Source organism: Neovison vison, chromosome 4, assembly GCF_020171115.1.
Source record: "Neovison vison isolate M4711 chromosome 4, ASM_NN_V1, whole genome shotgun sequence".
NCBI classification, from domain to species: Eukaryota; Metazoa; Chordata; class Mammalia; order Carnivora; family Mustelidae; genus Neogale; species Neogale vison.
This window is the reverse complement of record NC_058094.1, coordinates 134,114,533-134,140,236: the sequence shown is the minus strand read 5'-3', so window position 1 is coordinate 134,140,236 and position 25,704 is coordinate 134,114,533. Positions and strand designations below refer to the sequence as shown.

Here is a 25,704-nt window from a genome sequence, read left to right as displayed (position 1 = left end):
TAACCACATTTTTGTTTTCCGAAGGATTTAGGAGACAAATACATAAAAATAATTACAATTTCTGTTTTAGGGCACACAATATTAAAGATAAAATTTGGGACACAAATAATTTAAAGGGAATGTAGAGCTTTTATATTTGAATAAATTTAAGTTTGTATCAGTTAAAATTAGACTGTTAGAAAGTTAGGTTGTCATATGTCATCCCCATTATAACCACAGAGAAAATAGTTTTGCTATACAAACAAAGGAAATAAGGTGGTAATCAAAAAGTATCACTATAATAAATCAACTAAATAGAAAAGAAGGTATGAATGGAAGAAATAAGGAACAAAAAAGTTTTAAGAAGGGGTGCCTGGGTGGCTCAGTGGGTTAAAGCCTCTGCCTTCGGCTCAGGTCATGATCCCAGAGTCCTGGGATCAAGCCCTGCAGCGGGCTATCTGCTCAGCAGGGAGCCTGTTTCCTCCTCTCTCTGCCTACTTGTGATCTCTGTCTGTCAAATAAATAAATAAAATCTTTAAAAAAAGAAAAGTTTTAAGAAACACAGAAAACAAATAATAAAAAACCTGAGGTCCTTCCTTAAAAGAAATAAATTTAAATATAAGTGGATTAACCTCTTTAATCAAAAGATAGAGACCACATAGCAGATAATAAAAAAACGGTGTGACTACAGTTAACCATGAGAGACCCAAATGGACCTAAGATGCAGATAGGCTAAAAGTAAAAAACAAAACAAAAACAAAACAAAACAAAACAAACAAACAAAAAAAACCCAGAGAAAGTTACAACATGCAAATAAGAACCAAAAGAAAGTTGGGGTGGATACCTAATTATCAGACAAAATGGACTTTCAGACAAAAACTGTTACAAAATAAAAGGATGAGACATTACATATTGATGAAGGACAATTCAGTTCATCAACAAGACAGAGCAATTATAAACATATATGCATCGCACCTAACAACAGAGTCCCAAAATATATACAGCAAAATAACAGAATTGAAAGGAAAAAGAATTATTCAAAATAATGACTTGAAAACCCCACTTTTAATAGTAACAACCAAACAAAAGATCAATACAGGGCTTGAACAAAACTATAAACCAACAGGACTTAAGAGACATACACAGAAGCCTGCACTAGAATAGCTAGATACACATTTTTATCAAAGGCACATGGGACATCTCCAGGACAGACCATAAGCTGGGCGACAAAAAAAGAAGTCTTAATACATTTTAAAAGATTGAAATCACTGAAGTATCTTTTCTAATCCCAAGAGAGTAAAACTAGAAATGAATAAAGAACGAACAGTGGAAAATTCACAAATATTTGAAATCAAACAATATATTCTTAAACAATCAATGTATTGATTAATAAACACAAAGGAAATAAATACTATGAGAGAAATAAAATTAAAAATACAATATACCAAAACTTATGGGATGCAGGAAAATATGTACTAAGACTTTCATTTATACCCCCCCAACACATACAACAAAAAAGAAGCAAGATCTCAAATTAAAAAACAAGCTTAAGGTATTAGGAAAAGTGGAACAAAGTGAGCACAAAGAAAACAGAATGAAGGAAATAATAAAGCTTAAAGGTGAGTATAATACATATATATATACTAGATATAATATATACAATATGGAAAAATCAACAAAACCCAAAGTTGGTTCTTTTGAAAAGATCCACAAAATTGACAACTTCATGTAGACTAAGACTAAGTGAGAAAAGACTCAAAGACACTAAAATCACAATACTAGTGAATGTAGGAACATTACTACTGATTTTACATATTACATAAATTATATATGAATAACTATACACCAACAAACTGAATAACCTAGATAAAATGGGAAAATTTCTAGAAACACATGATCCACTAAAAATGACACATAAAGAAATAAAAAATCTGAATAGATCTATAACTGAATATATAACTGGTAAGATATTGGATCAATAACCAAAAACTTGCCCATAAGGAATAGCCCAGGATTACATAGCTTCACTGGTGAAATCTACTAAAGTTTACAAGAAGTAACACCTATTCTTTTTTCAAACTCATCCAGAAGTTTGCAGATGAAGGAAAACCCCCTAGAGAATCCCCCACAAGAAAAATACAGTCCAATATCCCTTATGAGTATAGATGTAAAAATACTCAACAAAATACAAGGAACTAAATGCAGCAATATATTAAAGGACTATACACTATGACCAAGTGCGTTTTATTCCCAGAATGCAAGAATGATTCAACGTATGAAAATTTTATCAGTGGAATACACCAAATTAACAGAATAAAGGGAGGAAAAAAACCCAACATATGCTCTTCTCAGCAGATACAGAAAAAACATCTTCCCAATGTCAAAACTCATTCATGACAAAAATAATCAACTATGAATGGAAGAAAAGTTCTTAAACATGTTGAAAGCCATACATGAAAGACGCACAGCTAACATATTCAACTATGAAAGAATGAAGCTTCATCCCCAAGATCAAAATCAACACAGATGTCTACATTTGCCATTCATGCTCAACATATTGGAAGTTCTAGACACAGTAACCTGGTAGGAAAAATAAAAATAAAAAGGAATCTAACTGAAAGTGAAAAATAAAATTATTTCTGTACATGGATATGATCTTATGACTCTAAAAATAACCCCTATGAGTCCAATAAACAAATTTAGCAAAGTTGCATCATATTAAGTCGATACACTCATTTCTAAAATCAACAATGAACAATTCAAGAGGAAATTTTAAAAATCATTTACAATATCATCAAAAAGAATAAAATGTTCAGAAACAAATTTAAGCAAGGAGGTAAAAGATCTGTACACTGACAACTACACAACACTGCTGAAAAAAATTAAAGAAAACAAAAACTATTGGAAAGACATCTGTATTATTGGATTAGATGACTTAATATCATTAAGGTTAATACTCTAATACTACTCAAATTAATCTATAGATTCAATGCAATCCCTATCAGATAAAACCCCAATTGTGTGAGGGTTTTTTTTTTTCAGAACAAAATAAAACATCATCCTAAAATCCATACAGAAACTCAAGTATCTACAAGTAACTAGAAAATCTTAAAAAAGAAAGGGGAAATTGGAGGAATCCCATTTCCTGATTTCAAAACTTATTACAAAGCTGGAGTGTCTGGGTGGATCATTTGGTTAAGTGTCTGACTCCAGATTTATGTTTGGGTCATGATCTCAAGAGTCCTAGGACGGAGCCTCGTGCTGGGTTCAACACGGGGCTCTGTACTGGGTGTGGAGCCCGCTTGGTATTCTCTCCCTAGCCCCTCTCCCTGCTTGATCTCTCTTTAAAACAAACAAACAAACAAACAAACAAAAAAACAGAAACAAATTAAAAAAATGCCTTATCACCAAGCTATAGTTACCAAAACAGTGTGGCATAAACATGGGCACAAAGACCAATGGAAAAGAAGAGCAATCCCAGAAACAAACCCTCCCATACATGGTAAACTGATGTTTAACAAGAAATCCAAGTTCATTCCATGGGTAAAGTATAGTCTTTTTAACAAACGATTCTGGGAAACTGAATACCCATATGCAAGTGAGTAACACTGGACCCTCATCTTACATCATCTACGAAAGTCAATTTCCAGAATCCCTACCACGATACACCACTCCCCTGGAGATTAGGTTTCAGCCTATGAATTTTGGGGGGATAAAATATGGTCTACATCAATAAGTTTGGTGAAAAGTATCCCAAAAAGCTTTGTACATTTTTCTAACTTTCCTGAGGCCTATTATTATAGCAAAACAAAAAGTTCTAAAACTATCAAGCACCTAGATATAAAAAGAAGCAAAATATTTGTAAGACCACTGAGAACAATTACAATGGGGACACATTCACTAAAGATGTAAAGGAAGATTTTTAAATGAAGATTCATAAACATACCCATAAGCACACACATATGCACACACACACATTAATTAATTGGAAGATACAGTATCGGTAGGGTGGCCATTCTCCCCAAATAGATTTATAGATTCAGTGACGTCATGATCAAAATCCAATAGCCAGAGGAGTCAAGATGGCGGAGAAGTAGCAGGCTGAGACTACTTCAGCTAGCAGGAGATCAGCTAGATAGCTTATCTAAAGAGTGCAAACACCTGCAAATCCATCGGCAGATCGAAGAAAAGAAGAACAGCAATTCTAGAAACAGAAAAACAAACACTTTCTGAAAGGTAGGACTGGCGGAGAAGTAAACCCAAAGCGACGGGAAGATAGACCCCGGGGGGAGGGGCCGGCTACCGGCAACATGCGGAGCAACGGAGCACAAAATCGGGACTTTTAAAAGTCTGTGGCGCTGAGGGACATCGCTCCAGAGGCTAAACCAGGGCGAAGCCCACGCGGGGTCGGCGTGGCCTCGGGTCTCACAGGGTCACAGAAGGATCGGGGTGTCTGAGTGTTGCAGAGCTTGCGGATATTGGAATGGGAAAGCCGGCTACAGAGACAGAGCTGACAGTAAGCTCCCAGCTCGGTGTTGCCTTGAGCCAGTCGCGGGCTCGGTGAGCTCGGAGCGCGGCCGGAGGTTGGGCAGACGGGAGTTACTAGGAGCTGTTCGCTGAGGGCGCACAGGGGAGCGGGGCCCCGGGCATTCGGCTCCTCCGGGCTGGAGACCAGGAGGCCGCCATTTGTGTTCCCGACCTCCGGAACTCTACGGAAAGCGCTCAGGGAACAAAAGCTCCTGAAAGCAAAGCCGAGCAGGTCACTCAGCCCGGCCCCTGGTAAGGGCGGTGCAATTCCGCCTGGGGCAAAGACACTTGAGAATAACTACAACAGGCCCCTCCCCCAGAAGATCAACAAGAAATCCAGGCAAGACCAAGTTCACCTACCAAGGAGTGCAGTTTCAATACGAAGGAGAGCAGCAGAAATCAAGAGGAGGAGAAAACAAACCACGGAACTCATGGCTTTCTCCCTGTGATTTTTTAGTCTTGCAGTTAATTTAATTTTTTTCTTTTTCATTTTTTTTTCTCTTCTTCTGCTAAAATTTTTTTAAACTTTTACCCTTTTCTTTTTTAACATTTTTTAACTAGTCTATCTAATATATATACATATATTTTTTCTTTTTTATACTTTTTTTATTCGTTTTTTTAATTCTTTTTTTTTCTTTTTTTTCTTTCTTTATTTTTGAACCTCTTTTTATCCCCAAATCGGAAGAGATCCCAATCTCTTCAATCTCTTTTTTAAATTCTTTTTCTAATTCTTGATTGAATTTTTAATTCAATCTCTTTTTTTAATTCTTTTTTTTTCTTTTCTTTCTTTCTTTCTTTTTGAACCTCTTTTTATCCCCAAATCAGAAGAGACCCCAATCAGAAGAGATTGGGAGATCCCAATCAGAGGAGATCCCAATCAGGGGAGATCCCTCACCCAATCGTGAGGGGGGAGAAATCCCCCCTCACGATTTGGAATCTCTTCTGATTTGGTTAAAGCATATTTTCCTGGGATTGTTGCCACCCTTTTAGTATTTTACTTGCTCCTTCATATACTCTTAGCTGGACAAAATGACAAGGCGGAAAAATTCACAACAAAAAAAAGAACAAGAGGCAGTACCAAAGGCTAGGGACCTAATCAATGCAGACATTGGTAATATGTCAGATCTAGAGTTCAAAATGACAATTCTCAAGGTTATAGCCGGACTTGAAAAAAGCATGGAAGATATTAGAGAAACCCTCTCCAGAGATATAAAAGCCCTTTCTGGAGAAATAAAAGAACTAAAATCTAACCAAGTTGAAATCAAAAAAGCTATTAATGAAGTTCAATCAAAAATGGAGGCTCTCACTCCTAGGATAAATGAGGCAGAAGAAAGAATTAGCGATATAGAAGACCAAATGACAGAGAATAAAGAAGCTGAGCAAAAGAGGGACAAACAGCTACTGGACCATGAGGGGAGAATTCGAGAGATTAGTGACACCATAAGACGAAACAACATTAGAATAACTGGGATTCCAGAAGAAGAAGAAAGAGAGAGGGGAGCAGAAGGTATATTGGAGAGAATTATTGGGGAGAATTTCCCCAATATGGCACAGGGTACGAGCATCAAAATTCAGGAGGTTCAGAGAACGCCCCTCAAAATCATTAAGAATAGGCCCACACCCCGTCACCTAATAGTAAAATTTACAAGCCTTAGTGACAAAGAGAAAATCCTGAAAGCAGCCCGGGAAAAGAAGTCTGGAACATACAATGGTAAAAGTATTAGATTGGCAGCTGACTTATCCACAGAGACCTGGCAGGCCAGAAAGAGCTGGCATGATATTTTCAGAGCACTAAACGAGAAAAACATGCAGCCAAGAATACTATATCCAGCTAGGCTATCATTGAAAATAGAAGGAGAGATTAAAAGCTTCCAGGACAAACAAAAACTGAAAGAATTTGCAAACACCAAACCAGCTCTACAGGAAATACTGAAAGGGGTCCTCTAAGCAAAGAGAGAGCCTACAAGTGGTAGATCAGAAAGGAACAGAGACAATATACAGTAACAGTCACCTTACAGGCAATACAATGGCACTAAAATCATATCTCTCAATAGTTACCCTGAATGTTAATGGGCTAAATGCCCCAATCAAAAGACACAGGGTATCAGAATGGATAAAAAAACAAAACCCATCTATATGTTGCCTCCAAGAAACTCATTTTAAACCCGAAGGCACCTCCAGACTTAAAGTGAGGGGGTGGAAAAGAATTTACCATACGAATGGACATCAGAAAAAAGCAGGAGTCGCAATCCTTATATCAGATCAATTAGATTGTAAGCCAAAGACTATAATAAGAGATGAGGAAGGACACTATATCATACTCAAAGGGTCTGTCCAACAAGAAGATCTAACAATTTTAAATATCTATGCCCCCAACGTGGGCGCAGCAAACTATATAAACCAATTAATAACAAAATCAAAGAAACACATCAACAATAATACAATAATAGTAGGGGACTTTAACACTCCCCTCACTGAAATGGACAGATCATCCAAGCAAAAGATCAACAGGGAAATAAAGGCCTTAAATGATACACTGGATGAGATGGACATCACAGATATATTCAGAACATTTCATCCCAAAGCAACAGAATACACATTCTTCTCTAGTGCACATGGAACATTCTCCAGAATAGATCACATCCTCGGTCCTAAATCAGGACTCAACCGGTATCAAAAGATTGGGATCATTCCCTGCATATTTTCAGACCACAATGCTCTGAAGCTAGAACTCAACCACAAGAGGAAGTTTGGAAAGAACCCAAATACATGGAGACTAAACAGCATCCTTCTAAAGAAAAAATGGGTCAACCGGGAAATTAAAGAAGAATTGAAAAAAATCATGGAAACAAATGATAATGAAAATACAACGGTTCAAAATCTGTGGGACACAACAAAGGCAGTCCTGAGAGGAAAATATATAGCGGTACAAGCTTTTCTCAAGAAACAAGAAAGGTCTCAGGTACACAACCTAACCCTACACCTAAAGGAGCTGTAGAAAGAACAAGAAAGAAACCCTAAGCCCAGCAGGAGAAGAGAAATCATAAAGATCAGAGCAGAAATCAATGAAATAGAAACCAAAAAAACAATAGAAAAAATCAACCAAACTAGGAGCTTGTTCTTTGAAAGAATTAATAAAATTGATAAACCCTTGGCCAGACTTATCAAAAAGAAAAGAGGAAGGACCCAAATAAATAAAATCATGAATGAAAGAGGAGAGATCACAACTAACACCAAAGAAATACAAACTATTATAAGAACATACTATGAGCAACTCTACACCAACAAATTTGACAATCTAGAAGAAATGGATGCATTCCTAGAAACCTATAAACTACCAAAATTGAACCAGGAAGAAATAGAAAGCCTGAACAGACCCATAACCAGTAAGGAGATTGAAACAGTCATTAAAAATCTCCAAACAAACAAAAGCCCAGGGCCAGACGGCTTCCCGGGGGAATTCTACCAACATTTAAAGAAGAACTAATTCCTATTCTCCTGAAACTGTTCCAAAACAAGAAATGGAAGGAAAACTTCCAAACTCATTTTATGAAGCCAGCATCACCTTGATCCCAAAACCAGACAAGGATCCCATCAAAAAAGAGAGCTATAGACCAATATCCTTGATGAACACAGATGCAAAAATTCTCACCAAAATACTAGCCAATAGGATTCAACAGTACATTAAAAGGATTATTCACCACGACCAAGTGGGATTTATTCCAGGGCTGCAAGGTTGGTTCAACATCCGCAAATGAGTCAATGTGATACAACACATCAATAAAAGAAAGAACAAGAACCATATGATACTCTCAATACATGCTGAAAAAGCATTTGACAAAGTACAGCATCCCTTCCTGATCAAAACTCTTCAAAGTGTAGGGTAGGAGGGCACATACCTCAATATCATCAAAGCCATCTACGAAAAACCCACCGCAAATATCATTCTCAATGGAGAAAAACTGAAAGCTTTTCCACTAAGGTCAGGAACACGGCAGGGATGTCCATTATCACCACTGCTATTCAACATAGTACTAGAAGTCCTAGCCTCAGCAATCAAACAAAAGGAAATTAAAGGCATCCAAATCGGCCAAGAAGAAGTCAAATTATCACTCTTCGCAGATGATATGATACTCTATGTGGAAAACCCAAAAGACTCCACTCCAAAACTGCTAGAACTTGTACAGGAATTCAGTAATGTGTCAGGATATAAGATCAATGCACAGAAATCAGTTGCATTTCTCTATACCAACAAGAAGACAGAAGAAAGAGAAATTAAGGAGTCAATCCCATTTACAATTGCACCCCAAACCATAAGATACCTAGGAATAAACCTATCCAAAGAGGCTAAGAATCTGTACTCAGAAAACTATAAAGTACTCATGAAAGAAATTGAGGAAGACACAAAGAAATGGAAAAATGTTCCATGCTCCTGGATTGGAAGAAAAAATATTGTGAAAATGTCTATGCTACCTAAAGCAATCTACACATTTAATGCAATTCCTATCAAAGTACCATCCATCTTTTTCAAAGAAATGGAACAAATAATTTTAAAATTTATATGGAACCAGAAAAGACCTCAAATAGCCAAAGGGATATTGACAAAGAAAGCCAAAGTTGGTGGCATCACAATTCCGGACTTCAAGCTCTATTACAAAGCTGTCATCATCAAGACAGCATGGTACTGGCACAAAAACAGACACACAGATCAATGGAACAGAATAGAGAGCCCAGAAATAGACCCTCAACTCTATGGCCATTCTTTGACAAAGCAGGAAAGAATGTCCAATGGAAAAAAGACAGCCTCTTTAATAAATGGTGTTGGGAAAATTGGACAGCCACGTGCAGAAAAATGAAATTGGACCATTTCCTTACACCACACACAAAAATAAACTCAAAATGGATTAAGGACCTCAATGTGAGAAAGGAATCCATCAAAATCCTTGAGGAGAACACAGGCAGCAACCTCTTCGACCTCAGCCGCAGCAACATCTTCCTAGGAACATCGCCAAAGGCAAGGGAAACAAAGGCAAAAAATGAACTGTTGGGATTTCATCAAGATCAAAAGCTTTTGCACAGCAAAGGAAACAGTTAACAAAATCAAAAGACAACTGACAGAATGGGAGAAGATATTTGCAAATGACATATCAGATAAAGGACTAGTGTCCAAAATCTATAAAGAACTTAACAAACTCAACACCCAAAGAACAAATAATCCAATCAAGAAATGGGCAGAGGACATGAACAGACGTTTCTGCAAAGAAGACATCCAGATGGCCAACAGACACATGAAAAAGTGCTCCATATCACTCGGCATCAGGGAAATACAAATCAAAACCACAATGAGATATCACCTCACCAGTCAGAATGGCTAAAATCAACAAGTCAGGAAATGACAGATGCTGGCGAGGATGCGGAGAAAGGGGAACCCTCCTACACTGTTGGTGGGAATGCAAGCTGGTGCAACCACTCTGGAAAACAGCATGGAGGTTCCTCAAAATGTTGAAAATAGAACTGCCCTATGACCCAGCAATTGCACTACTGGGAATTTACCCTAAAGATACAAATGTAGTGATCCAAAGGGGCACGTGCACCCGAATGTTTATAGCAGCAATGTCCACAATAGCCAAACTATGGAAAGAACCTAGATGTCCATCAACAGATGAATGGATCAAGAAGAAGTGGTATATATACACAATGGAATACTATGCAGCCATCAAAAGAAACGAAATCTTGCCATTTGCGACAACATGGATGGAACTAGAGCGTATCATGCTTAGCGAAATAAGTCAAGCGGAGAAAGACAACTATCATATGATCTCCCTGATATGAGGAAGTGGTGATGCAACATGGGGGCTTAAGTGGGTAGGAGAAGAATCCATGAAACAAGATGGGATAGGGAGGGAGACAAACCATAAGTGACTCTTAATCTCACGAAACAAACTGTGGGTTGCTAGGGGGAGGTGGGTTGGGAGAAGGGGGGTAGGGTTATGGACATTGGGGAGGGTATGTGCTTTTGGGTAAATTGGAAGGGGTGGTGAACCATGAGGGACTATGGACTCTGAAAAACAATCTGAGGGGTTTGAAGTGGCGGAGGGGTGGGAGGTTGGGGTACCAGGTGGTGGGTATTATAGAGGGCACAGCTTGCATGGAACACTGGGTGTGGTGAAAAAAATAATAAATACTGTTCTTCTGAAAATAAATAAATTGGAAAAAAAATCCAATGGCCATTTTTGTAGAACTTGACAAACTGACTGAAAAATTTAAATGGAGACGCAATGGCCTCATGACGTAAAAGGACCTGCCTTACCAGAGATCAAAACTCATGAAGTTATACTAATTGGTGAAGAGATTGGTAAGTATTGTAACAAAACAAGAAGTGCTCAGAAACATATCTACCTATACAAACACAAGTGAGCACAGAGCAAAGCATGAACTTCTCAATGAATGGGCCTGTGAAATTGGGCATCCTGTGAAATGAAATCAGATTACTTTACATAATACAGTACTACTTTACATAATACAAAACAATCCAACTGAGAGATGCTATACCACCCACTTATGCTTAAACATAAGAGTCACACTTCATTCCTCTCATCTTCTTCAAGCTTTTACAATCCATGCATAATTTTTTTTTTTTCTTGTGCCTCTTAAACACACTAAACCTATCGCATTCTCTATGGCCATAGCCAATAGTACCTTATTAAGCAGGCCATGCTAAGTCTGGCCTTTGTATGTGTCTTCTCTCTGCAGGAAAACTCACTTCACAGATCTCTGCATGATCTGCTTCTTATCACACAGGGATGAACTCAAGAGTCACTTTCTGAGTGAAGCCTTCCCTGAAGTCCAATTAATGTAGACATTCAGTCCTCTGTCCAAATCCTACTTACTCTCCCTGATGGTCAGTCTCATTTGAACCCACAGCCTAGTGCATTTCCCTCCCTTCTCTTAGAACTGACATCAACGGACTCCATCACACAGGTCCCTTCCCTTTGCATCTGGCCAGAGAGGCTCCATTAGAGGACTGCAGTGCAGGGCATGTGTTCCCCTCTTGCTAGCTGTGGGTTCTCTGGAGTGACTGCCTCATCATATGCCCATAGCCTGCACCAGGCAGCCCATCTCTCCAGCACCAGCCCTTATAAGTTTCTGCACCTTCCTTCCTCCTCTTTATCCTTCAAAACTAGGGATGGAAAATGTTTCAAGCTGTTGTAGTCCTAGATGCCTCAACATACCTTACTGCCCCCCTTCACTCTGCTCAAACCTCTAACAATGGCACTTTCATTAAATGCTATTCAAAATACTAGTGACTAGGCGTCTGTTTTCTGTTTGGACCCAACTGATAAACTACAGTATATCACGTCACCTTGTTGAATGTTTTTCACTGGGCCTCTCACCACATGTGATCATTTTATTCACTTCTCTGTTTATGAGTTGTTTGACCTGATGAATTTAAACATCAAGGAAGTAACTTTTTAGGTCATTCATTCATCAATGTATCCGTAGGGCCTTATACTTAGTAATAATAAGTACCATATACATATTACTGGATTCTAACACATTTCTGGTTGGATAAAGCATAAAATGATGCCATTATTGTAATAAAGGTATTTATGAGTTGCTGAAAGCTAAGTAGGAATTGGCTCTTTGAAGGTGCAGCAAGTTATGCTCTGAAGCCAGGGTTTTATTACCACAGGTTTGGAAGTGAAGAAATGAAGGGATTGCATGTGGAATTTAGAAGTACAGGTGAGAGCAATGTGAGGTGTGGACTGAAGAGACGAGGGATGGCAGTTAGGAGGAGAAGATGATTGTCTCAGGCACACACAGAAAATGGAATTCAAAGTAGATAATTATAATAGGAATAGAGACAGAGAAATAAATTTGGGAGAAAGACACAAAAGAGAATTTAACTGTGGCGGGGGGCAGTGAGGGAGAAAGAAAGGAAGGAAAAGGGAAGAAAACCTCCTGGAATGTTGTCTGGTTCAGGAGCCTCGAGTGGGAGGGTGTGAGCCCCCGGAGCATGCAGTGATGTGAGTAACACAGGCCTTGCTTTACTTGGCCCTTAGGGTCTGCTTTTTACTCTTTGGGAAGTGATGCTCAAGTCCAATAAAAGAAGTTCCAACAAGTCTGTAATTACACCTTTATTGTTGGAGAGGTTAAGATAGGGTAAAAACTTTAATCTGAAATAAAATAACACACCAAAAAATATCCAAGTCAAAATGCTCACTTTCTAAAAGTAGTGCTCACATTTCTGTAAATTTGTATAAGGAATCACTGAAAAAATATAAGTTGATTAAGTGTAATTATAAATCATCTTTAACATAGTAGTAAAAACAAAAAATAATCTAAAGGTCAACATAAACAAAATGCTAAAACAATTATATTGTTAGCTGTTTCAAATAAATAAAACTAGTACGAAGACAGCAGAGTTATACAGAACTATAACTTAATGGTTAATAGAAAATAATTCATAATAATTTCATTATTCCCACTGAACCATCATTAATAGCTCTATTAAAATTATAAATTTATGAAGACAAAGATCAAGTGACACTACACAGAAATCATAAGTTTGAATCATTAGAGAAAAAAACTCCTTGCAATTTTTATTTTTTTTCTTCACAGCACCTTTAACAATGGTGTTCAAGCTGAGGGAAAAATTTAATATTGTCACATTTTATAATGAAATATAACCCATGGAGAGAAAAAAACAAGATATAAATGTACAATATGACAAATATTTGCATAGAAACCAATCTAGAAACAGTGTAGGCTATAACACAGAAAACTGGCATCTCCCCAAAATTCCTCCTGTGCCCCCATGAACCACACTCCCTTCCATCTCTCCAGAAGTCAACATTCCTCTGCTGTGTGGCACTCACTCCCCTGGATTCCAGGATAGTTTCAGCACTCATGAATGAATCTCTGTAACAGTGGTTAGCTATGCCTCAGTTGTAGATTCTGTGGTGGTTAGCTTCCTTCCCAGGGGCTGCGTTTATAAAATGTATGCGAATGCTTGTGATCCCCACTCATTGACTGCCACTCTCGTGAAGCGTTCCACTGTATGAACAGATCACTGTTTCTTCATATGCTTTACCATTAATGGACATTTGGGCTGCCTCTGGTTTGGGGCTATTATGAATATACAAAGATGAGCTTTCCCTAAGAGCTGAATGCCAGTCACACAGTGGGTGTACTGCGCATTTATTGCACTGCCAAGCTGTGTTCCAAAGTGGCAGGATCTCCATTCAGGCAGGCAGGGTGTAGCGGCTCCCCAGGGGCTCTGCACCCTTTTCAACACCTAGTTGGTCACAACTGCTTACTTTCTGCCAATTTCACAGCTGTGGCAGTAGGATCTCATTCTTAGTTCATATTTCTCTAGTTACATAAAGTTTGAACCTATTTTCACATATCCATTGATCATCTGGAATTAATCTTTTGTGAAGTAAACTTGATAAATTTCTTTTCCTATTTTTAAAAAATTTTTTTTTTAATTTTTTTTACAGGTTCTTTATTTATATGCTCTGGGTAGTAGTCTTTTGTTGGTTATGTCCACTACAAATAAATTTTCTCATTCTGTGGATTATCTTTTATCTCTCTGCACTGTCTTGATAAACAGAAATATTTAATTTAGTAGAAAAATTATCATTCTTTATTAAAATTAGTGATTTTTTGTGCTTTTTTCAGAAATTGTTTTTCTGATCCTGAAGACATGATGATATTTTCCTACATTATATTCTAAAATATTTACAGTTTTTCTTTATGTATTATGTCTATAACACCTGTGGAGGTGATTTTTGACTGGGTCCAATTTCATTGTTTTTCTATATGGCTTGGCATTCCAGTTTTACCTCTCTGACAATTTATGTTTTTTGAATTTAAAACATGTTATTTATTAAGCATTCACAAATTTAGCAATATTATATTATTTTATCATCTTTGGTAGATTTATCCTTTTATCATACTGTAACGCCCTCTGTGTATACAGTGAGATTTCTTGCCTTCAACTGTTTTCTCAATATCAGTTTTTTCTTTTTAAGCATTATTTTTCTTGGTTTTTGGATTTAAAATTAAAACAAAGGTTGAGGGTTTGCATGTCTAAGCAGAATAAATTTCAGAGTCTAAGTAAGAGCGCTTTTAGAAGCAACTATATCTATTAAACAATTCACTTTCACTGCATAATTAAAGTACATAAGGACTTTATTACTAAAATCACTTAACAAAATCATCTCAAGATGTTTAAATACTCTAACCTGTAACCTAGTTATTTCTGACCACTCACACAGACACTATACCACTATCAAAGATCTCCTTGCTTGAGTCTTCCTGGGATTCCCAAAATTTGAATGTACAACAGCAAATCTTATGTATAAAGAAAGCAACAGAAATTAACAACATTGCATAAACTATTACTAAACTACACAGTCAATCCTCAGAAGTCTGTGAAAAATAATGTTTCACTAGTAGAAGGGAAGTTGTATTATGTAGGTACTGCCTTACCAATGTTACTACTATTCAAGCACTTCCCTGAGGTATTAACAGACCAACACTAACAGGAAAGCACTTTACCAGCTGTTGCCATGCCCACACTAAAACTCAGGAATCTCTAACCTCCACATGTATTAGAATCACCTAGAAAACTTGTTACAGATGTAGATGTCTGCTTCCCATACATTGACTTATTTTGACAAAAATCTTTGGGTATTTTTGGCACATATTAGACTTTTAAAACTACTGCAATAATTTAAAGAGGAAGAAAAAGAAGGTGAAGTGTGATTATTATGTCAAAAAATGTTATTTAACATACAGGTGTTCTTTTTTTTTGTTTATTTTTGAGGTGATAAGAATAAAATAAACATAAAAAACAAGATATACAGGGTTATATAGAAATAACAGAAACTACAGAAATTACCAGGAAATATTTCAGAATCTTATGTCTTTAAAAAAAATCAGAAAACAGTATAATACTCTAGCTGGTCTTTGGTTTTGTATTATGCTTAGGATACAATTAATGAAATTAAGAGACAACTATGATTCACAATTTAATTAGAATCTTCTCTTTCAGGGCCGAAATGATTGACAAAATCATGCATATAATAAGCAATGCTAAATGTGAAATTAAAGAAGTATTTCACAGTGAAAATTAATTTAAAATGTTAGAAAAATTAGAAAAATTCTACATAGGTAGAAATGTTAAGGCTCCACTAGTTTATAAGCAAGTAATCTTTATCTGTCATGGACAAGTAAAATTACATGAGTGAAATAAGACATCCAAAAGAAAAGACAACACCACTACTCACTTCGCCTACTGCTGAAAAAGTAAATAACCTTCCCTCACATAATGAACATTCCTGTCCTGACCAATCTCCTTTGTTAAACATAAACTCATGGTGTTTTCATTTTGGAAGTAAGTGGTTTTACAAAGTACCTCCTAGGTTTTATTTGCTCCTTCTAGTAGTCCATTTATACTCAAATGAAGTTCATTTAATACGTTAATTTTGTCCTGTAACCAGTGGCAAATATTTTATACTGCCTTCCAATTCAAAGAATGATTTAAATGTCTTTTCGGGTAGTAAAAGTTCTCTAAAAATTGAGTGATGGCCTCCTGTAAGATAGACAAAAACCACTGTATATGATGGTCACATTAGTCTTAACTGATTTCTGTTCAAAAAGCGAGCTCAGTCTCACTTCATTTGTCTAACAGACAATAACAGCACAAAGAAAATTCTAAATTAAAATATTTACCATATGATCGCATGAGATGAAATTTAGCAAATCTCTAGTTAATAAGTATACCGAGCAACGATAATGATCCCATAAAATTAAAAAAATAAATTTATTTCTGTCCTCTACTCAAAAGATGTGGCTCCTGCTGCCACATTAAAATTGAGCTATTCCACTTTGCTCTCTAAACCCCACTAAGCCCGCAGCTCTTCTCTACTCCTCCTCTAGCCCAGATTATGCAAAACTCTCCCAGAAACCTGACACTCCTTCAGGCCCTACCCTGGAAAGTAAATGCTACCCCTGCACCTTCAAAGACAACCTCAAGTCCAACATCATTTCAAAGCAGTATCTCAACCACATTCCCTGTGACCCAGACCATCTGTAACTCAGTTTCCTTAATATTATCTCCTTTTCACTCTCTTCCCTGCAGATTAGCAGACCTCTTGTTCCTTAACTGTTCCAAGGATGAATCTCTCCTATCTCTAAACAGACAGAGGTGGGCAGAGACCATGTTTCTGGGAGAACAAAATAGTAGGCAGAAAATATTTTTGAGACTTGTAAGTTTCATTACATACTCCCCCATGGGCTCTGTCGTCGGGAGTAAAATAACTGATGAATAACTTCATCAAACAGTACAGTGCATAACAAACCCAACGTTACAATTACATGGTAAAACAAGAAAATCTGGTAACTGTATTATTCTCCACAATTTTATAAATGCACAAAAATTTAGTAATGAAATTTCTGTGCTTCTCAGAGAATCCTGTTATTTTATTTGAAAGAGCTATGCTTAACTATTTCGAAATTTTTGGAATTAATGAGATACAAACATTTAAACTTTTTAGTTTCTCTTAGGTCTTTATTAAGTGAAAATATAAATTCATTTAAAAGACAGTTAAACTACCAGGTTCTGGTTCACTGTTTGGTTTTCCAGGCTTTCTTCATCATTATCTGTGCTCTGAAGTGATATACATAATTACAGATTATGAAAATAGTTAAAACTGGCATATGTGTTTTGTTTGTTACATCTGTGTCATATTTCCTAAGATAAGTTTTCAAGTACATTTTTGTCAAATTTCATATCCTTTAACAAAAACTAAATCAGAGAAAAAAACTAAAATACTGACAGAACTGAAGGAAAAAATAACACCAGAGTGAAATCTAGCCAATTAAATAAAGCAAAGCAAGAATATTTAGTGCTCTATTATATGAAAAGGATTTTGATCTAACTTAAGATTGTAGAAAGAGAGGGGAAAGGAACCATCAGAGAAGACTGAATGACAATGGTACTAATTTATTGACGTTGATATTAGAAAGCCTTTTAGAGTTAAAACAAGATTTAGAGGGGGCGCAGGTGGGGGGATGGGGCAGCCAGGTGATGGGTATTAAGGAGGGCACATGTGGTGATGAGCACTGGCTGTTATGCACAACTAATGAATCAATGAACACTACAAATTGAACACAATAAAAAAAAATAAAACTGAAGATTATCTGCCTCATTCAACTTTTGAAAACAGAAATTCAAAGACACTGAATCCATGAATTAACTCATCCTAAACAGCCTCTGTAGAACTCTGTTAACAGAAAAGACAGATGAAAGCCAGAGAGTGCTCACACTCCTTAGAGCTAGGATCAAAAGTCAGAAAAAACAATCAGTAACAGAACAATTCCTGTGCTTAGTTTACAAAAAGGTAAAAATATATCTCCTCTAGACTATAAAAATGTAAACTCGTCAATAACTGATTCTAAACAATAACATCACTAGGCTCCTGCTAGGGTAAGTAACTCTAAGTGACACACCTATTCTTTGAACTTCCTCCCAGACAACTGCCTAATGCTACCATCCCTTTACCGTAATGTTATTACAAAGGCCGAAATCAAGCCAGCTTTTTTCCTTTTAGAACTTCAAATTCACATAGCCTTTTCAAACACTGCTTCAGAGAGGCTAGAGATATATCTAAATGACAGTAAAAATAAATAACAGGCATTCACTTAGGCATCATGAAAAGAAGTAAGTTTTCATAAATATAAACCATGAAATTACAGTTCATTACATACCACAGCATTCAGGACATTTTGGATGTTTCAGGGTATTCATTCCATACCCTGGAAAGCAGCGATTAATCCAAACCATTTGGAGAGTACCTTCAATATAGTATATTTCAGGCAATGGCTCTGCACGTCTGCCTAGAACTTCTACTTGTTGATTAAAAAATCTCTCTATAAGATTTTTAGCCTAAAATTGAAATACAATATGAGAAAATTATTATCAGAAATAAATGTAATTTTAGAACAAATAAGGGTGCTTATGTATTTAGAAGCAGTGAAAACAAATTTTTGAGGTTCTTACTTATAGTCAATGGATATAAATAACACATATAAAAATTAAAAGATTTCACCTATAAACATAAAATTTCCAAATGTACTTCAAATACAACCCAAAGAAACCATTCAGATATATAACCAACATTTTGATCCCTTTGGATTTTGAATAATATATGGCATATGAGCAAAATCAAAATAGCTCTTTGAAATTAAACATACTCTAAGAAACGTACTCCAACAATTGATGTGTTTAAAAACATATACTTTAACTTTAAAAGCATATCCCCTAAAAGGAATACCCTCCACTCTTTCCACAAAGAAAAATTAGGTTTAAAAACAAGAGGAAATACAGTAAATACTAAAATTTCCAGCTCTGTTCTTCCAAAATTAAATTTATAAACTAATTAAAGCATCACCCTGATCTATAACTAATTGCCCTTCTACTTGTAGTAACTATTCTGACCTGACTCCTATAATTAAGAGGCTTATGATTTTCAGTGTTAAAGTGTGAGGTAGGGCCATGAATTCAAACCCTCTATAAGCCAGTTAGTTCTCCTCAATTTTATTGTTCTAACTTCTAATGTAGTCAGGAACATGAATGAATGGACTCATGTCAGTCTGTAGCCACCAAAGGTATACTTCAACTTACTGATTTCTTCAAATGTCTGGCAAATTACATTCCTTGCATGAAAATTATAAGTATAAATGTTTTTCAATACTATTGCATTTAAAGTATATATACAACTCTTATTCTATTAGTCAATTACTCACCAACTTTTTATAGTTTAAATGGTTTGCTTTTGCTTTTGATAAATCTTGGTAAATTTGTTGCTATTCATTTGGTCAAACACATAAATTTGGGTTAAGAAAGTGCTTAAGAATTAATTTGACATAAATCTACTATCTAATTAACCATATTTAAATGCCAGACACAATTAAAAGTTTCAGAAGACACAATCATAATCACTCAGCTTCCTAATACCACTTCCAAAGGGGGGTGGGTGGGAATCAACAATGCTAGATATGGGAAAACCTGATAGGAACAAAAATGATCATATAAATCAGATAACTATTTCTTATTTTACCTCTAAAAAAAATAAGGGATAGAACTCTTCTTTGACAAAAATAAAAGTAAGGCAAAGCATTCTTTATATTTAGTATGTTTATGGTTAGCATGGGGCTAATTATTTGTACCAGAGGGTGAAACTGACAGATTCTCTCAGCTAGGTAAGGATTACAGATTTTAATGTAAAACACTTTCAACCAATTTGGATGATGTAAGAACAAATCATAATTATAGAAACTTTCCATAAATTAATTATCTGGCCTAAGATATAAAGAATTAATCTGACTGAATAAACATCAGAGTTCCTAGCCCATGCTACTCCCCCCTTCACCACCCCCCAGAGTACTTCAAACAATGATTAAGCATCTATGGAAGGAACACATTCTATAGTGACTGGTCACTAATCAGAGGACTAGAACAAGAAGCCATTACTGTTTCAACAATGAGTAGTCTGTAAAATACATGAATTCTGTAAGACAGAAGTTGAGTAGCTTATTTTAAATAACACAATCTGTTCCACTGACCATGCCAAATTAGGTAGTGAATAAAGGTGATTCGAAAAGCTTTAATATTTGTTGTTCATTTGTCCAAAAGCTTAGAAAGCAGTAACTACTTAACATCATGGGAATTCTACAACAAGCAAAACATACCATACATTATACAAGACCACAGTCCAACCAGAGCTCCACTATCCACTAGGGGAGAGCTAGTATCTGCAGGTGTTACAGATAACTTACACCTATAAGTTGGAGTCCTCTAGAAATCTTTGGTTAGAACCTATATTTGGAAATCTCTGTGGAAAATAACTATGATCACCAAATGGGGATGGAATTAAGAAATAAAGGAGACAGAAGCTTAAAGGTATCTTGGATAAAATGGAGAGAACTGTGAGTTTGCATAAAAAAGACCAGTGATACTGGTGCTTTGGGAGCAAATGAAAGAATAGATATCATATTTCATATGAGAAGGTCCTAAAGGAGAACTATAAAAAAGTATTGTAAACAGAAACATAAAAGCTGTCATTTTCATGGTGGAAACACTGGAACATGAATACTATGTACACATGACAGTGAACTGGGCACAGAACTATTGAGATAAAGTTCAGTTTCTTCTTTCCTTTTTTTTTTTTTTTCCAGAACCAAAGCCAACAGGAAGAAAATAAAAGCTTATGTAACAATTTAAATTCTATGAAAGTTGTAATCCATTCCAGAGATACATACTGAATCCTAGCACCTCACAAGAGAAAATTTTAACTTTGTACTGTGGGTATTACTTCAATCCTGAAGCAAAAGACAAGAGAGTCCACTCTTCATTCAGCAATGTCACTGCAGTGGTGGTTGTTCCACAAGAATTGCAACTTGCACTAGAAAAACTAGGCTTTTAAGAAGAACACTAAAGGCAAACTATATGTTTTTAAATTATGAGAGATTTAAAGTTATATTTAAAAACTTTAAAGTAGCATATTTCTAATTGAAAAAAGCAAGCCACAGGCAGTAGGAGTACAAAAATGACATTTAAAACTACAGGAAAAGATTTCCACTTCCAACCATATGGTACAGTAGATATCCTGAAAAAACCTCCTGCTACAAATCACCTCACTGAATATAAGAGGACTAAGACCTTGTGTCACTATATTTCAACAATGACAGGGAATGAGAACAGAAAGGAAAGAAGACAGGAAGAAAAAGAGCGAAAGAGAGAGAGAGAAAGAGAGGCTAAAGATGAGGAGAGAACTACAAATGTAATTGTAGCTAAATTCCTTATTCATTTGATACTAATTCTAGTATTCAAGGATGTTCCAATTTACCATCCTACAGAGTATTCTAATTTGCTAGCCTACAGAGATAAGGGGGAAAAGCCTTAAATCTGTTTAAAAAAAAAAAAAAAAGACTCTAAGTAAAATGAACGAAGAGGTGGGGGAAACAGGAGATGGGGAATTAGGAGTGCACTTCTCATGATGAGCACCAGGTGATATAAGGAAGTGTTGAATCACTAAGTTCTACACCTGAAATTAATATTATACTGTATGTGAACTAATTGGAATTTAAATAAAAATTTAGAAAAATAAAATCGATGATATATGAAAATATGTAAGATGCAGCTAAAGCACTGCTGAGTGGAAATTTACAGCACAAACCTTTATATGAGGCAAGGAAAAAAAAAACAAAACCACTAAACAAAGTCCCTATCTCAAGAAACTATAAAAAGAACCGGAAGACAAAAAAGAAAGAGAATAAAAAAAAAGAAATAAGATGGAAGTCAAATTTAATGGAACTGAAAACAGGAAAACAATAAAGTCAATGTCACACAAAGCTAGTTTTTCATAAGATCAATAAAATTAATAAATTCTAGCAAGAGTGACAAAAATAACAGAGAAGACCAAACAGAACGATTAGCAATGAAATGGAGAGTATTACCAACAGGTGCTGAAGGTCAATAACAGAAAACTCCACAGGACTTTATCTTCAAGCATATGACAAATTAGAAATGGACCAATTCTTCAAACACCACCAAGTTAAAAGTACAACTACAATAAAAACAAATATTTGGGGGTGCCTGGGTGGCTTGGTCGGTTGAGTGTCTGCCTTCAGCTCAGGTCATGATCCTGGAGTCCTGGGATTGAGCCCTGTGTCAGGCTCCCAGCTAAGCGGGGAGCCTGCTTCTCCGTCTTCCTCTGTGATCTCTCTAACTCTCACTCTCTCTCAAATAAATAAAAATAATCTTTAAAGAAATAAAAACAAATATCTGAATAGTTCTGTAACTATTAAAGGAATTAAATATGTAAGAAAAAGCTCCGTAAATAAAAATCTCCCAGTTTCCCAAGAAAATTCTACTAAGCATTTTTAAAACTAATGCTGAAATAATCTCTTCCAGAAAACAGAAGAGATGGTAAAGCTTCCCACTTTATTTTGTGAATCTAGTATTACCTAAATACCAAAGCCAGTCAGAGTTTGTATCAAAGAACAACTAGGGACCAGTATCGTTCATGAACTCAACACAGTATGAACAAACTAAATCCAACCGTGTCTAAGACATTATACAGCATGACCATGTGGGATTTATTCCAGGTAGGCAAGGTCGCTTCATTATTTTAAAACCAATCAATGTCATCCACATATCCGCATATAAAAGAAGAAAAATCCTATGATCTCAAAAATTAACTCAGAAAAGCCTTGGACAACAACCAATACTTATTATTAACAAAATATCACCAAAATAAGATTATAGGGGAATTGTCTCAGAATTATTTACAAAAAGCATCTACAAAAAACCTACAGCAGACATAGTACTTCATGTTGAAAAGATGAATGCTTTCTCCATAAGCTCAAAAAAAAGGAAAGGGTATCTACTCTCACAACCTATATTAAACACAGCATGGATGTTTTAGCCACTTCAGTAATTCAAAAAATCAGTAAAGAGCCAAACGTACAGATTGGAAAGGAAAAAATAAAACTGCCTCAATTAGGAAATGACATGACTGTCAGCAAAGAAAACCCCAAAGAATGTGAAACCCTCCACAATACAAAAAACCTCCTAGAGCTCTTATCTAAGTTCAGCAGGTACCTTAGAAACAAGGTAAACACGTGCTGATAAAAATGCATTACCATACACTGACAATGAGCACTTAGGAACCCAAATTAAAATACAGATTACTTAATGCTGTTCCACAGAAAAGGAAACACTTAGCATAAACTTACTAAAATGTATAGGTTATGTATGCTAAAACATACAAAAAAGATGATTTTAAAAAATGTCGAAGACCTAAAATGATGTAGAGAGAGATCACGTCCATGGATTGGAAGAAAGAACACAGTAAAAGTGTAAGTTATTCCCAATTTTATACAGAGGCACACCTCAGAGATACTGTGGGTTTCACTCCAACCACCACTCCAAAGCCAGTATCACAATAAACTGACTCAAATTTTTTTGTTTCCCCAGGCATACAAAAATTATATTTATGCAATCTTCTAGTCTATTAAGTGTGCAATGGCAGCAGTATGTCTAAACAAAACATTGTACAGATCTTAACTAAAAAATACTTTTTTGCCAAACAATGCTAGCCATCATCTGAGCTATCAGGAAGTCCTATCTTTTTGCTGGTGAAGGGTCTGCCTCAATGCTGATGGCTGCTGACTAACCAGGGTGGTGGTGGCTGAAGGATGGTGTGGCCATGGCCATTTCTAAAGCTAAGACAACAGTGAACTTTGCCACATCGATTGCTCTTGCTTTCGCGAATGCTTTCTCTGCAGCATGGGAGGCTGTTCAGTACAGCCTGTACCAAAGTTCTGTCTACCCACAGAACTTCTTCCGAAGTTGGAGTCCATCCTCTCGAACTCCACCACCGCTGCTTTATCAGCTAAGTTCCTGCAATATTCTAAATCCGTTGTTGTCCCTTCAATGGTCTTCAACAGGATCTCCACCAGGAGCGGATTCCATCTCACAAAACCAGTCTTTGCGGGTCCGTAAGAAGCAACTCTTCCTCCGCTCATGTTTGATCCTGAGACTGTAGGAATCCAGTCCCATCTTCAGGCTCCATATCCAGTTCCAGTTCTCTGGCTGCTTCCACCACATCTGCAGTGACTTCCTGCACTGAAGTCTGGAACCTTCAATTTGTAAAGAAGCGCAGTAGCTGTGAAGCGCAGTAAAGCAAGGCGTAATAAAATGAGGTATGCCTGTGCAGGACTGACTAACATAATTCCTACCAACATCCCAAAGGGTTTTGTAGACATACACAGACTTTTGCTAAAATTTATTTAATGATGCACAGATCCTAAAATAGATAACACAATCTTGCTAGACAGGGATACAATGGGAAGAATAGTGGCCCATCATTAAGGCCACAGTAGATAAAACAGGGAGGTATTGAGAGAGGCATAAACACAAAGAAGGGAAAAGGATAAAGAACCCAGAAATAGAGCCACACAAATATTCTCAACTATAGTTGAACAAAAGAACCAAAGCTATTCAATGGAGAAAGGACAGCATTTTTAACAAAGGATGTTGGGAGAAATGTGACATCCACAGGCAAAACAGTAACATCAAAAATAGGCTGGTCCTAAATCTCATACATAAAGCAAAACTAACTCAAAATGATTGCAGGTATCATTTGTATTGTAGAAACAAACAAAAAATATGTAAAATGTAAAAAATAAAAAATAAAGAGTGGATAATCTTCAGAATATAGGACTATACAGAGTTCTTAGGTTTGATCCAAAAAGGCACAACCTGTTAAAAAAAAATGGATATGCTTGACTTCATAAATATTAAAAACCTCTTTCCTTAAAAACCCTTGTGAAGAGGAAGAAAAGACAAGCTAAAATCCGGGAGAAAATATTTACAAACAACATATGAGAAAAACACTAGATCTAGAATATATAAAGAACCCTTTTCACTGAACATGAAATAAGCAAAAATTCCAATAGAAAATGAGCAGCAGATAGTTCATCAAAAGGATGTGCAGGTGGCAAATAAGCATAACAAAAAACGACCAACATCATTAGCAATTAGGGAAATGCAAATTAAAATCATAATGGGATATTACTAAATTACTTTTCCATGGGGGATATAATAAACAATAGTTACAATACCACATGCCAATAAGAACTTGGAGAAATGACCACTCATATACCGCTGATGGAAATGTAAAATTAACTATAATATGATCCAGAATTAGTAAGCCAAAATGGTGAATTATTTTCACATGAAAACTTGTACACCAAAGTTCACAAAAGCTATAATTTTACCAGTCAAAAACTGGGATCAGTCCAGATGTCCTACAACAGATAAAAAGCTAAATGAGCTGTGGTATATGCACCATGGAACATTACTCAGTAATATAAAGGAACCAACATTGGTACATGCACCACCTTGGATATCCTGAGCGAAACAAGCCAATCCCGTAAGGTTTCATTCTTTATGATTACTGAAACTTTAAAAATAGAGGGCAGAATAGTGAATGTCAAGTGTTAAGGAAAGGGGGAGAGTGTTAAGGGAGTGTTAAGGGAGCAGGGGCAGAGTCAGGAAAGAGGTGAGCATGGTTTTAAAAAGCAAGAAGGGATCCTTGTGGGACTGCAACTGTCTGTATC

At 36.2% G+C, this 25,704-nt stretch overlaps 1 protein-coding gene across 2 annotated transcripts in view; it reads right to left on the bottom strand.

Moving 5' to 3' along the window:
• Window positions 1-25,704, bottom strand: part of LOC122903998 (zona pellucida binding protein) — a 114,858-nt gene that overhangs the window by 30,016 nt on the left and 59,138 nt on the right. For both annotated transcript variants that reach the window (XM_044244505.1, XM_044244506.1), the window contains one exon: window positions 18,286-18,463. In XM_044244505.1, the coding sequence (XP_044100440.1) occupies window positions 18,286-18,463 (178 nt within the window). The remainder of the gene's footprint in view (window positions 1-18,285; window positions 18,464-25,704) is intronic.